The following is a 12,697-nucleotide window of genomic DNA, read 5'->3' as shown; positions in this document are numbered from 1 at the left end:
GAAACATACTGTCACATTACATTATCTAGCTTTGAAACAAATAGGACTTTTGGTTAAAAAAAACTCCCTGCAAGAGTCCTTTAGTGTTTGGCAACATTGTACAAGGCATATATCTGGTCAATTATTTTGTCTTTATAATGTGGGACAACTTAAAGGCCTGGAATCAGGACAGAAGAGGTTTACTTGTGTAAGTAGAGCAAACCGGGAAAATGTGTCATAAGGACAAATGTAAATAATTTATACACCATAATGTATTGTTATTAAAGAGAATAGTTCACACTGGATTATAAATTATTTTAAGATATAACCTTGCAAGCAGTTTTAAACATTGAATGGTATCAGCCCAGATGTATATTCAGAAACAATTATTGTAATTTTCAGCTGAAGTTCTTCAGCATAAGACTAAGTCAATAGTTTCTAACTTTTAAGAATACCAAAAATGTCGAACAAGCTTCCTACATGGATTACGTCCTCAAGTACTCTAGTTACATTTAAACAAAGTCTTGATAACTGGAACTGTGACCAGGCATTTGACCCTGAAGTAAGGGAATCATTGTTTCTCAGTAGTCTCCGGCCTGAATGCTGTAACCAACTTACAACTTTGTGTCCTTTCTTGTACGTTAAGTGTAAATGAGCATGAGTTATTTGACTTTCAGTACATAAACATGCATAATATAAAGCTTCTTGATTACTTTGGTCCCCAAAAGAGTAACTTTTTTGTGGTATTATGCTTAACATGCTGTTGAATTTGGGGATTATATATCTTTCTCAGTGTCATTCTTTACGACATGTATTTATCAGATATTCCATGTGACTAGGTAAGTGTTTGTACTTTGATTTTCTAAATGCTATTTTTAGCGCTTGCATTGTTAGTGTAAAATGTTTAATTGATTTATATTGCACTTATCATCTCCGCAAAGCACCTTATAACTTTAACATCCTTGCCTTTATGAAATATATGTTCACTTTTTAATCAAAAGCTTCATCACATGGAAGTCCTCATTAATGCGGGCTTCAGTCTGACCTAAGATACTAATAAAGGCAAAGGTTCACCAAGAGGTCAAAGCTAATGAAACATCTAGTGAGAGGTATGTATAATTTTACATGGCAGAGAGACACAGGCAATAAGGGTCCACTGTAATAGTTTGTCAGGTTCTTGCTTACAGCTGTTAAACCTGGGATCAAATTACTGGCCTGAAAAATGTCTCATAAATGAACTCATTTTCATGTAGCTGTTACCGTATGACTTTTGTAGTAGTGATCACAAGCCATGGATCGGAGGAAGGAATATTAGTTTGCACTGTTGTGCATCTGTCTGTTTATTATGCTTGATGTGTTATATATAATGGGAGGGTGATGAATGGAGCTTGCTTCTTGCTGCTGTTGTGAATTCTTTAGATTGGCATCGTACTGAATTCAGATACTACCTGTCCTTTATTCAGGTTACTCTCTAACTGGGCAGCTGTGTCCTACAAAAAAACATGAAAAATGGCTAACATCCTGAAATTGTAGGAGAAAAAAAATGTCCTAAGTCTCCTATAATAGTTGAATAAAACAATTATTATGTATCTAAAATACTTGAATATTATATGAAATAGCAGAAGCAACTTAAGTTTTATAAAGGTGTAATGGCATTTTGGCAATAAACTGAAGTCCAGTCCTTTGCACTGGTTTTGGGTATGGTTTGTCCTGTAAAAAAATATATTTTCATAAGAAAATGTCTGCCTTTGCACATCTGATTAAATTAAATCAATCCTATAAAAATGGGAGCAGTGAGGTTCAGGCTTGCTTTGTTATTGCTTGCAGATCAGTGTTCCGAATTTTGGCTTATTACTGCGTCCTAAAGAAAAGAGAAAAACATAGTATCACAACAGGAAAATAAAGATTTTCTGTTCTTTCAGGGAGTATCGTACTGCCAGTTATAGTCTCCTTAGCAGATATTCATTCTGCATGCATCTAAGATTAATGTAATTCCTTTTATTCATAGAAAATAAAACCCTGATAACTATATTAGACATGAACTTTTGGGACTGTGGTGAGAACATTAAGATAAAAGAGCAATGCAATTCTCCCATCAGAGGTTTTCAGTGACTAAGATTCACCAAGAACTATCAGGGTCTATCTTTCGGATAAAACTGCATTTTGCTTATCTACCTCTGTGTCATTCAGTTGTGTCAGGTTGTTTTTAAAACTTTATCTCTCTCTGATGCACCAGTACTGTTTTGACATGTAAAGTTAGGGTTGAGGTTGGCTGTGATTCTCCTTAAGGTGCTTCTTGGGTTACCTGACTAAGCCAGGTTCAGTATCGACAGGCAGGTAATTAATCTAAATGAACTGCTGTCAGAAATGGATTTTGTGCAAGTTTAAGGCATGCTTTCATGACTGCAAGGTGTATACTGTCTGCCAGGTAAGGTTGCTGTAAATCTTTCCTGCTAGATCGGCCTTTTCCTTTCTCTTATGAGTACGTTTTTACCCTGTGCATCATAACTTAAAAGTGTCAAATTCAAATTAAGCACATAGTTTAGTGGGTAAATATGGCCATTTCATTTTTTCATACCAGTAATACAGTTCTACATTTCACTTGTGAATTTATTTACTTGTCTGTTTTTCCACGAAGAAATACTGTTGGCCTAAAAATGTTTCTCTTCACAGTCTCATTGCTGTATCCTCTGCAGTGGGTAGTGGCTAAAATTTACCCTTTTGAGGATCCTGTCCCTGCACACTTTTTTTTTTTTCTGCATTCTTTGTTATCCTTTCAAGGTACATGCATCTCTTGTTGATAAATGCCATTGTGTTACATGCCTTTCTTAGTAGGGTACTCGCAGCCCCATAGTCCTCTGATCTGTTCTGCTGCTTCATAATATCTCTCTTCATATAGTCCAGGAAGGTATATCTCAGGTCATTTACACCCACATGGACTATGACCAAGTCATACTGGTACTTGTGTCTAATGACTTGAATGTCATTTGGCGGATGGCTCCTGATAAACAACTGACTGTGATTTTCTCATTATTTAGCCTTGAGAACAAGACATCTGTATTTTTCACAATGGAGTATCCTATGATTAAAATATTGGGCAGTGTGTTGGCTTGCCTAATGCCCTTTGTAGTTGAGGGTACAAAGGGTGTAGCTGTATGTGCTCTGTTTGTTGTTGCTCTGGTAGAGTGCCATTGGGGTTGCTGAGGATTCTTTTTGTAAGACAGATGTCTAGGAGGTCTTTGGAGTTTAGGAGGGTTGTTTTTAAATACCTCAGCATTTGCTGATCTATGTGTTATGTCAGTGGTGGGTGTAATAGTTATGCTACTGACAACTTGATTATTATTTTGAGTGCTTTTGTGTGAAAGTCTTACCTCCAGTAACATTTTGTAATTATATCTCTCACATACTGTATCTGTTTCTCTAAACATTACTTGGTTGTCAGTGAATATGAGACAATTCCCACAATCATGTATAACTAAGCTGGTAGCAGAAAAATTTAGAAAGTGCCCATCCATGGTGTCAGTTCTTTTTTAGGTGAACTACAAAAGGGTGGTACAGCAGGTTAACTTGGGTGCTATGAGGGGAGAAACTACAACTAGGCTATGTTTGACTGAATACATGCGGAGGTGCTCCTCATGCTATGTTTGACTGAATACATGCGGAGCTGCTTCTCATGCTATGTTTGACTGAATACATGCGGAGGTGCTCCTCATGCTATGTTTGACTGAATACATGCGGAGGTGCTCCTCATGCTATGTTTCTCATGCTATGTTTGACTGAATACATGCGGAGGTGCTCCTCATGCTATGTTTGACTGAATACATGTGGAGCTGCTCCTCATGCTATGTTTGACTGAATACATGCGGAGGTGCTCCTCATGCTATGTTTGACTGAATACATGCGGAGGTGCTGCTCATGCTATGTTTGACTGAATACATGCGGAGGTGCTCTTCATGCTATGTTTGACTGAATACATGCGGAGGTGCTCCTCATGCTATGTCTGACTGAATACATGCGGAGCTGCTTCTCATGCTATGTTTGACTGAATACATGCGGAGGTGCTTCTCATGCTATGTTTGACTGAATACATGCGGAGGTGCTCCTCATGCTATGTTTGACTGAATACATGCGGAGGTGCTCCTCATGCTATGTTTGACTGAATACATGCGGAGGTGCTCCTCATGCTATGTTTGACTGAATACATGCGGAGGTGCTCCTCATTCTATGTTTGACTGAATACATGCGGAGGTGCTCCTCATGCTATGTTTCTCATGCTATGTTTGACTGAATACATGCGGAGGTGCTCCTCATGCTATGTTTCTCATGCTATGTTTGACTGAATACATGCGGAGGTGCTCCTCATGCTATGTTTGACTGAATACATGTGGAGGTGCTCCTCATGCTATGTTTGACTGAATACATGCGGAGCTGCTTCTCATTCTATGTTTGACTGAATACATGCGGAGGTGCTCCTCATGCTATGTTTGACTGAATACATGCGGAGGTGCTCCTCATGCTATGTTTGACTGAATACATGCGGAGGTGCTCCTCATGCTATGTTTGACTGAATACATGTGGAGGTGCTCCTCATGCTATGTTTGACTGAATACATGCGGAGGTGCTCCTCATGCTATGTTTGACTGAATACATGCGGAGGTGCTCCTCATGCTATGTTTGAGTGAATACATGCGGAGCTGCTTCTCATTCTATGTTTGACTGAATACATGTGGAGGTGCTCCTCATGCTATGTTTGAGTGAATACATGCGGAGCTGCTTCTCATTCTATGTTTGACTGAATACATGCGGAGGTGCTCCTCATGCTATGTTTGACTGAATACATGCGGAGCTGCTTCTCATTCTATGTTTCACTGAATACATGCGGAGGTGCTCCTCATGCTATGTTTGACTGAATACATGCGGAGGTGCTCCTCATGCTATGTTTCACTGAATACATGCGGAGGTGCTCCTCATGCTATGTTTGAGTGAATACATGCGGAGGTGCTCCTCATGCTATGTTTGACTGAATACATGCGGAGGTGCTCCTCATGCTATGTTTCACTGAATACATGCAGAGGTGCTCCTCATGGTATGTTTGACTCAGTGACCAAACAAGTTGCTCTTTGTGTACCTGAGTATTAGGTAAAGTAAAAGGGGAAGTATTATAGGGAAAATGGGGTCTACTTTATGCGCTCAAAACACAAAAAAAAATATCCAAATAGTGCGACACATAAAGAGCGAACCGCAAATACGTCAACCGTACTATAGTGCGAAAGTTAAAACTTCGAACAGTCATAGTCGGCCAACCCACCACCCGCAACACACTGCCTACCCAAACACAATAAAAAAAAACACATACATACACTAACCAAAATCCTACTTCTAACCCTAAGTTAAAGCACCAAAACCCTACTGCTAACCCTACACTAAACCCCACATACACAACTATCTATGCACTACCTTTAACCCCTCCCTAACCCTAAGGTCCGTAGCTACCACACACTTCATCTATGGAGCTATACCTAAACAAACTAAATATTCCACACACACTTAACAAAACCCTACACTAAACCTTACATACATTATCTACACAAAACCTTACATACACTACCTACCTATGCACTTACCTTAACCCCTCCCTAACCCTAAGGTCCGTAACTATCACACACTTACCTTACGGAGCTATACCGTAGATGGGCCAACTATGCGAATTCAATATTTTCACTTTCACGGTTTCGTTCGTTCGACGTGTTTGCGGTTCGCTCTTTACGTGTCACGTTATTTGGATTCGGGTTTTTCAGCTTTCGAGCGTGTAAAGTAGACCCGGGAAAATGTAGTTTCTAAGTGCCTGCATCTACACAAGACACTGATAAATGCCACTGTGTGATGAGCAGCAGACGTTATAGACTCCAACAAAAGTCTCAGCATAGGTGCCCCGTATATCAATGTTAACTACTGAAAGAAAGATGGCAGGGAGGAAGGAATGGACTGGGAAAGTAGGGAAAGAAAAATTTTTTTTATATCAAAATAATAAATAAATAACCTTCCCTGGCCACCTACTGCAGCTTTTACCTCCACTGAAATCACTTTATAGTCACATTCTGATTGATCATTGATGATTGATCGTTCTTCAGTGTCCTCAGGTCCCCTCAGGAAAAAAAGGAAAACTGTCCTTTGCAGAAGGATTTTTTATTTTCTCAACTGACTATAATTTCATTCCTCCAGTCAAGAAGCACCAAACTGTTTAACATTGACACTGGGTCTGCTAGATAGTCCAAGAAAGAAAGAAAGAATCCATTCTTGCAAACCACAAGGTGTTTTGTAATAAATAAAAAGTGGCTTTGTTGAAGTGTCTTAACCCACAGGCCATTTCACCTAGCAATGGGCATGGTCATTGTGACTGACATGCCTTATGCCTGTGACGTAGTATGTAAATGATGCATGGTTGGCATGTCATGCACATTTACCAGTGACATCATGCATATATTGTATGTTGATTAACACGTGAGTTGTGAGTCTCCAGAGTCTAAGTAATTAAAATGATAATTAAGTGGCTCTGGGTGTGTCATCTTTTATGAAATGTGCACCTCAAATGCCTTTCTGATTTTTGAAATTTTACTTCTTAGCAGTACTATGTAGGAGCAAAGGGGGGGGGGCTGCATGAGCATACCACATGTTTATCCCTATGGAAATTCTCCAGTTATTTTCAACGGTGTGTTGCGTAGATTGCATGCTCTTTAAAGGCCCCTCTAGGCATATGTAATATTGAAGCCTCTTCTCATGTCACTCAACAAAGGTTAAATACACTTCCAAGAAATAGGCATGCTTTTGTATAGGATTCTAAATACAATCATAAATCAGAAGACCATAGTGGCAAACTGAGGATACTACAATTTCCACATATTATTCTTACATGATGGAAGCAAAGGCTCACAGTCGCAACTTACTTCTCAAAAAAAATATCTTGCATCTAACTGGAGTACTAACAGCATAAATTCAACTTTAGAAAGCTTCAACACAGAAGTATTCACCAGTCAACAACTTTTACATCCATACAGACTGTGTACATATTCTAACCTACTTACAGCTTTGTTTTACTGTATTACTGTATCGGTTGAAAGCGTAATGAATAGCAAGGAATTGTTTTTTTTAACTTTGCTAGGGTACATGTATGTAGTCATTAACATACAAATCATTTCGCAAAGTGAGCAAAGCCCTCCTTGCCCCCCTGCCATTGGCACTGTTATAGCAAATGAACAGAGGATCAGCAAATATAATTACACCAACATCCTTTATTATTTTTTCCCCAGATTTACTTTGCTAAACTTGCAGTCAGCTGACTTATTTTGACATTTACTGTGCATTAAGTCTTTAAACAAGAGAATGCTGCTTTAGATACTTGATTTAACGTGTTCACTAGTGTGTATTAACATTTTTGTTGTTGTGCACTGGCATTTCACTTCATCTTTCCAAATGTTTGCCATGGGTAGCGCTTATACCTTATGCTATGAGATGGTTTTGCAGTTGCTATTTTAAAGTACATTTAAAGATGTGAAGATGTGATGTAAGGATTTAAAGATATGCCCAGTGTGTTTTTTTGGTTCCCTTCTTGTCAAATTTGGGCGGCTCCTCTTAGGTAGTGCTTACAAACTACACAAGTACACACTTGCACATCACAAGGGGGGTAGTGAGTGCTCAGCATTTATTTAAAAAATAGTATTTATCATTAGTTTATTTTCCCTGTGTCTGTTCAGAGAATTACCAAGTCCGTATTATGTGCTTGCTTATCCAGATGAATATTCATGTGGATGAGAAACACAGGAAAATGTTTATTCATGACTACACTGTAACATCACCCTGCTGCTGGGTGTGGGCAGAGTTAGCCTAAAAAGCAACCTCACCAGGCACTCACCCATCATCTGCACTTAATCCGAATCTAGATGCTTTTGAAATGACACAGAGGAATGGCCAATGGCCGTCAGCCACTGTTGCTGATTTGTCAAGTAAGGTGTCTAGTCCACCATTTTGTATTAAAAAACTGTAATAAAATGTTCACATTTCCAGTCCACCATTTGATATAATTAAATAAAATGTACCTTCCTTTTTTTTTTTGTTTGTTTTTTTACCCACTCCCAACCTTTCCACTGTAGACCAAACATGTTCTCTTACTACTGTCAGCTATGCCTACCAACCAGAGGGCTAGGCCTCTGAACAAAGACTGCTTTATACTTTGGGAGCTATCGTGAAGTAAGGTATGCAGCTACACCACAGGTCTGTGAGATACACACTTCCTATAAACTGCTTTTTCCGCCAGCAATGGGAAAAAAACAGACCAAAGCAGCTATTTTCATATCTCTGGTAGTTAAAATGTCTGGCTGAGACACTTCTCCATCTTTAAGATAAACTGGGTCAGCAAAAAAAGGACATCAGATAAATTGGGTTAGCTGCACGATAATATGGAGAACCAGAGGAGCCATTCATAACCATGTAAGTAGAAAGAGTATAGGATACAGATTAACAGTAATTATATATCTACACATCAATACTGGCAAGAGATGGAGCTGTGCAGATATGATTTAATGGTAGTTCTGAACCGGATGTTAGAATCTGATGATGTTATCAAGGGGTTAAAAAGAAGTCCACTCCAAAGCTGAGTTATGAATGAATAGAAAATCTACAGATTATGGGAGATTAAAGGGAGTATGATGAACCAGCAGTTAAGAAGACAACAACCGGATGGAGTGAAACTGTGAAATGAAGCACACAGGAAAAGTGAGGAGACCAAAAGCAGACAACGGCCTGTTAGCTAGGCAGAGAGGAAGCATACTGCAAGCCACACAAGTGACAGCCAGAAAGTTGGTCTGAAGGTGGAGTTATGGCATTGACAAATATAACCTTTGGTTGGACACCATTCTCTCTTTGGTTGAAAACATTCTCCTCATAGCAGCTAGTAATGAGCTGAGAAAAGTGGAAGTGAAAAAATGCAGTGCACAAGGGGTTAAATGGTAGTTTTGCTATATACTGACAAAATGGGAGAACCCCCCCCCCCCATCCCTAAATTTATTTGTACCAACTCTATGGTCATAAAACTTTGGAGGAATGAGAATCTGTCAAAACAGACCAATGCCGTCTGTAGCAAATCACATGCTTCACTGTAACATAAACAAGCAAATTGTTTATAAGCTCATGCACATCAGGAACATATGGTGAAGCTGCTTCAAAGTGGCCAGACGTGCTGTAATTTACTGTCCTCCCATACCCTTCTGCACTTTAGAATGTCTTAGTGCTATGCTGATTCATACCGCTCAGATTAAATGATTTAGTTAACTCCCCATCAGAAGTGAGATACCTATAATTGTGATCTGCAGAACTTCAGAAAATAAGCTATGATAGTGACAGAAATACAACAGATGTTTAAATTTGCTGTACTACCATTAAAGCAATTTGTAGTTATCATGCACCACCTGACATGAAGGATTGCTTCCCATACAACCCAGCTATTGACACATCCTAATTCTGAGGGCAGGCTACCTTAGAATAGGGGAAATACTTCTGGGTATCCCAGCCTCAGGCTTAGCATATATTTTTACTTTCACATATGGATTCACTTGTTGTGAGGATCACAGTTCTGGTACTTGGAATTACAACAGGAATCTGATTTTAGGGATACCATTGAGGTTTACCCTCATAGCACTTTGATGTGTACCCTTGCAGCATTTTGATGTATACCCTCATGGCAATTTGATGTGCACCCTCGTAGCATTTTGATGTGCACCTTCATAGCACTTTGATGTTTATCCTTCTAGCACTTTGATGTGCACCTTCGTAGGACTTTTATGTGTATCCCAACTTTTAGCAGTTCTCCTCTTCAATCTATTGATTTCTTTCATCAGCATAAATCTGTCTGGGAATACATATGTTAAGTGACCAAAATAAACCAAAAAAATAATTAACTCGAAAACATGGAGTGTAGTAACTGAAGATCTTCTGTTATAAAAAATAGCAAAGGCTCCCCTTTCTGACCATTTGAGATCATTTTTGTGCAGCGCTGCAATGATTTTTAATGCTTACAAGTGGAGAGGTATATTGACTATGATGTTAATAAAATGGACAGTTCAAATACTTCTATGTCACTTGAGAGAAGAAATATCTTGTTTTCCATAGGTTTTCTAATTTGATCACTATTTCACCAAAAAAATGGTAACATGTCCCAGAGCTTATATGTATGGTTGCTTTTGCTTCTGTGGAAGATGAGTCTTACACTAGAACATTCCACAGCACCCTGGCTGATTCTGATTATTATTATTTTTTTGCACTTTTTAACTGCCATGCTGTATCAGTCATCAGTACCCTCTCAGCCAGTCAACCCATTCAACTGAGGATGAGTGTCAGCTGAAAAGGCTTATAATTAAAGCAATGATTAGGGTGGTTCAAGAGTTTTTAACTTTTATGACACTACCTCTCTGTAGGTGCTTGGCTAAACAGCTGAAGGGAGGACATGCAATGGGCATACCATGCTGGATGTCCCTCATTTCTGCAAGGGACATCATTACCAGCAATCAGCCCCCCTTCCCTGCCCTGAAGCAGTTGAAGTAGTTACCTTGGCCTCCACCAGAGAAATTGTACTTCAGTATATGCTCTCCAGGCACCTGGGATTCTCCACCCCAGAGGAACTGAGTGAGTCATGCCCCTTCATTATTTTCCCTCCCTGACTGGCTCTTCCAGTGGTGGGGCCACAAGTCAAACCCAGGTTGCCTGGGTCACAGTCAGGGCTCCATTCCTATGTACCACAGAGACAGGCTGATTCTGATTGTTAATATTTTAAGCATCACATCAACCAAGGAAAAGTGACCCTCAGTTATGCAGCACATCTTTCTCTAGGGTTACAATAGTGGCATTTGCTAGATTTCCAGTTTAGACAGCTACAAATGTTTCTTTCCTTTCGTAATGAACACTTGAAAGTTGTGCATATCCAGGCTATTTGTTGACTAATAATGAAAGCTTTGTGACCTTATCATTTAAGATATTTTTTTCATGTTTTCTCCATAGGTTTGATTACGACAACATCAAGAAAGCTGGATCGTGAGCAGCAAGCAGAGCATGTTCTTGAGGTAAGGCGTAACACACACACACACACACACACACACACACACACACACACACACACACACACACACACACACACACACACACACACACACACACACACACACACAACACATACGCAGACACGCGCATGCACAAGCACATACATGCACACACTGTAAAGATACTCTGTGTAAACAAATTTGTTCATCTCTACTTTCTTAAATTCAGAGTGGAACAATGAGGGGGAGACTGGAAAAACTTATTAGAATAGAGAGAGCTTCCTTGGTAATTGAGAGCAAATACAATGGTACAAATGAGTTGGAATGACAGTATGTCTTTAACAAGTGTACTTAAAAACAACATTTTAAGACTGATTGTTTTTAATACAGGAGTAATGTGCCTGTAGTTATTTTCAATGCAGTTTCTTGATATTTGTTTTTACAAAGCTTATGAAATTCTTTATACAATTTGTGATTATGGTAATGAATGTTTCAACAGGAGGTTGCTGTAGTATGTACCCCTTGTGGGTATTTAATGATTTGCTGATGTGATTTGTTTTCCGTTTCTGAAAAATTCCAAATTAATTGATAAAAGTGCTTAACCAGTAAGGTTTGGATTTACTTAATTAGATTTTGTTTGATATTTCAGCATCAAGAAACTCCTTTGCTGTGTAGCTTTCATTTTGGATTTGGTTTTGTAAATGTAGCCTCTGTTATCTGTCTCAAAGATAGTCTGTACAGTTTTTGTTAGGTTGGTCAGTTTATGTTGCTGTATCCTAAACAAAGGATAGCATTGCTCTCTTCCAATTACAAAGGAAGGCAACTTTGTGAAAGAAGTTGCAAGCTTCCTTTACTTGGTCAGAGCCTGCTGGGCTCTAAGAACATAATTTGGTTGTGTACCAGGCTGAAAGGAAAATGTAGAATGAATCATTCAACAAACATGGAAACATAGTTGCCAGACAGAACACTTTAGAATTATAATTTTTCACAAGTTTCTTCCTTCTATCAGTGGTCATGTAAGCAGTGGTTTAAAATGATGTAACTGTTACTTAAAGTTTATTTGGAGGAAAACATTAACTACCCCCAAGCATTTCCAATTTAAGGCTCATAGTATTGAGGTACTTTATGCATTATTACAGGAAACAGAAATGTATGTGGAAGCATGTTTTGAGTTGCTTCGCTCCTAATGCTTTGTGGCTTTCATAGGTTCATAGGTAGGTACTAGGCTATGAGCCCTAGAGCCTATATAAGCCTAGCAAAAAAGGTACCCTGGCTTTCGCCACCCAAGAAAATTATTTTCCTGTGCTCCTGTTGAGCAGAGACACAGAGGTGATCCCGGGGTTAATTTCCTATTTCCCATCCAATCATCAAGATTTTTCTTGGAGTGTGCTGATGAGGAGCTTTGTTTGATATAGATAGGTAGTCACAACTGCCATCAACAGACTTTACAATAAGGAGAAGAAATTGCTGTGTAAGAGTAAGAGAGAGCGAGCCCTAAACTGGAAACATTCCCTCCTCAGCTTAAACAAGCAAATAAGACTTCTTGTCAAGTCCTCCAAAGCATACTACAAATCCTAATTAGCTTCCTCAACTAAGAACAACCATAACGTGTTCTTTAGTTACATCCATAACCT

At 39.0% G+C, this 12,697-nt stretch overlaps 1 protein-coding gene across 3 annotated transcripts in view; it reads left to right on the top strand.

Moving 5' to 3' along the window:
* FAT3 (FAT atypical cadherin 3) overlaps positions 1-12,697 on the top strand; it is a 2,670,157-nt gene that overhangs the window by 1,352,299 nt on the left and 1,305,161 nt on the right. For all 3 annotated transcript variants that reach the window (XM_044072199.1, XM_044072198.1, XM_044072200.1), the window contains exon 4: positions 11,026-11,087. In XM_044072199.1, coding sequence (XP_043928134.1) covers positions 11,026-11,087 — 62 coding nt within the window. The remainder of the gene's footprint in view (positions 1-11,025; positions 11,088-12,697) is intronic.

The sequence above is a fragment of the Protopterus annectens genome, chromosome 5.part0, assembly GCF_019279795.1.
Source record: "Protopterus annectens isolate FY-2018-M chromosome 5.part0, PAN1.0, whole genome shotgun sequence".
Lineage (NCBI taxonomy): Eukaryota > Metazoa > Chordata > Ceratodontiformes > Protopteridae > Protopterus > Protopterus annectens.
The sequence above is the reverse complement of the archived record's forward strand: the minus strand, read 5'-3'. Positions and strand labels throughout refer to the sequence as shown.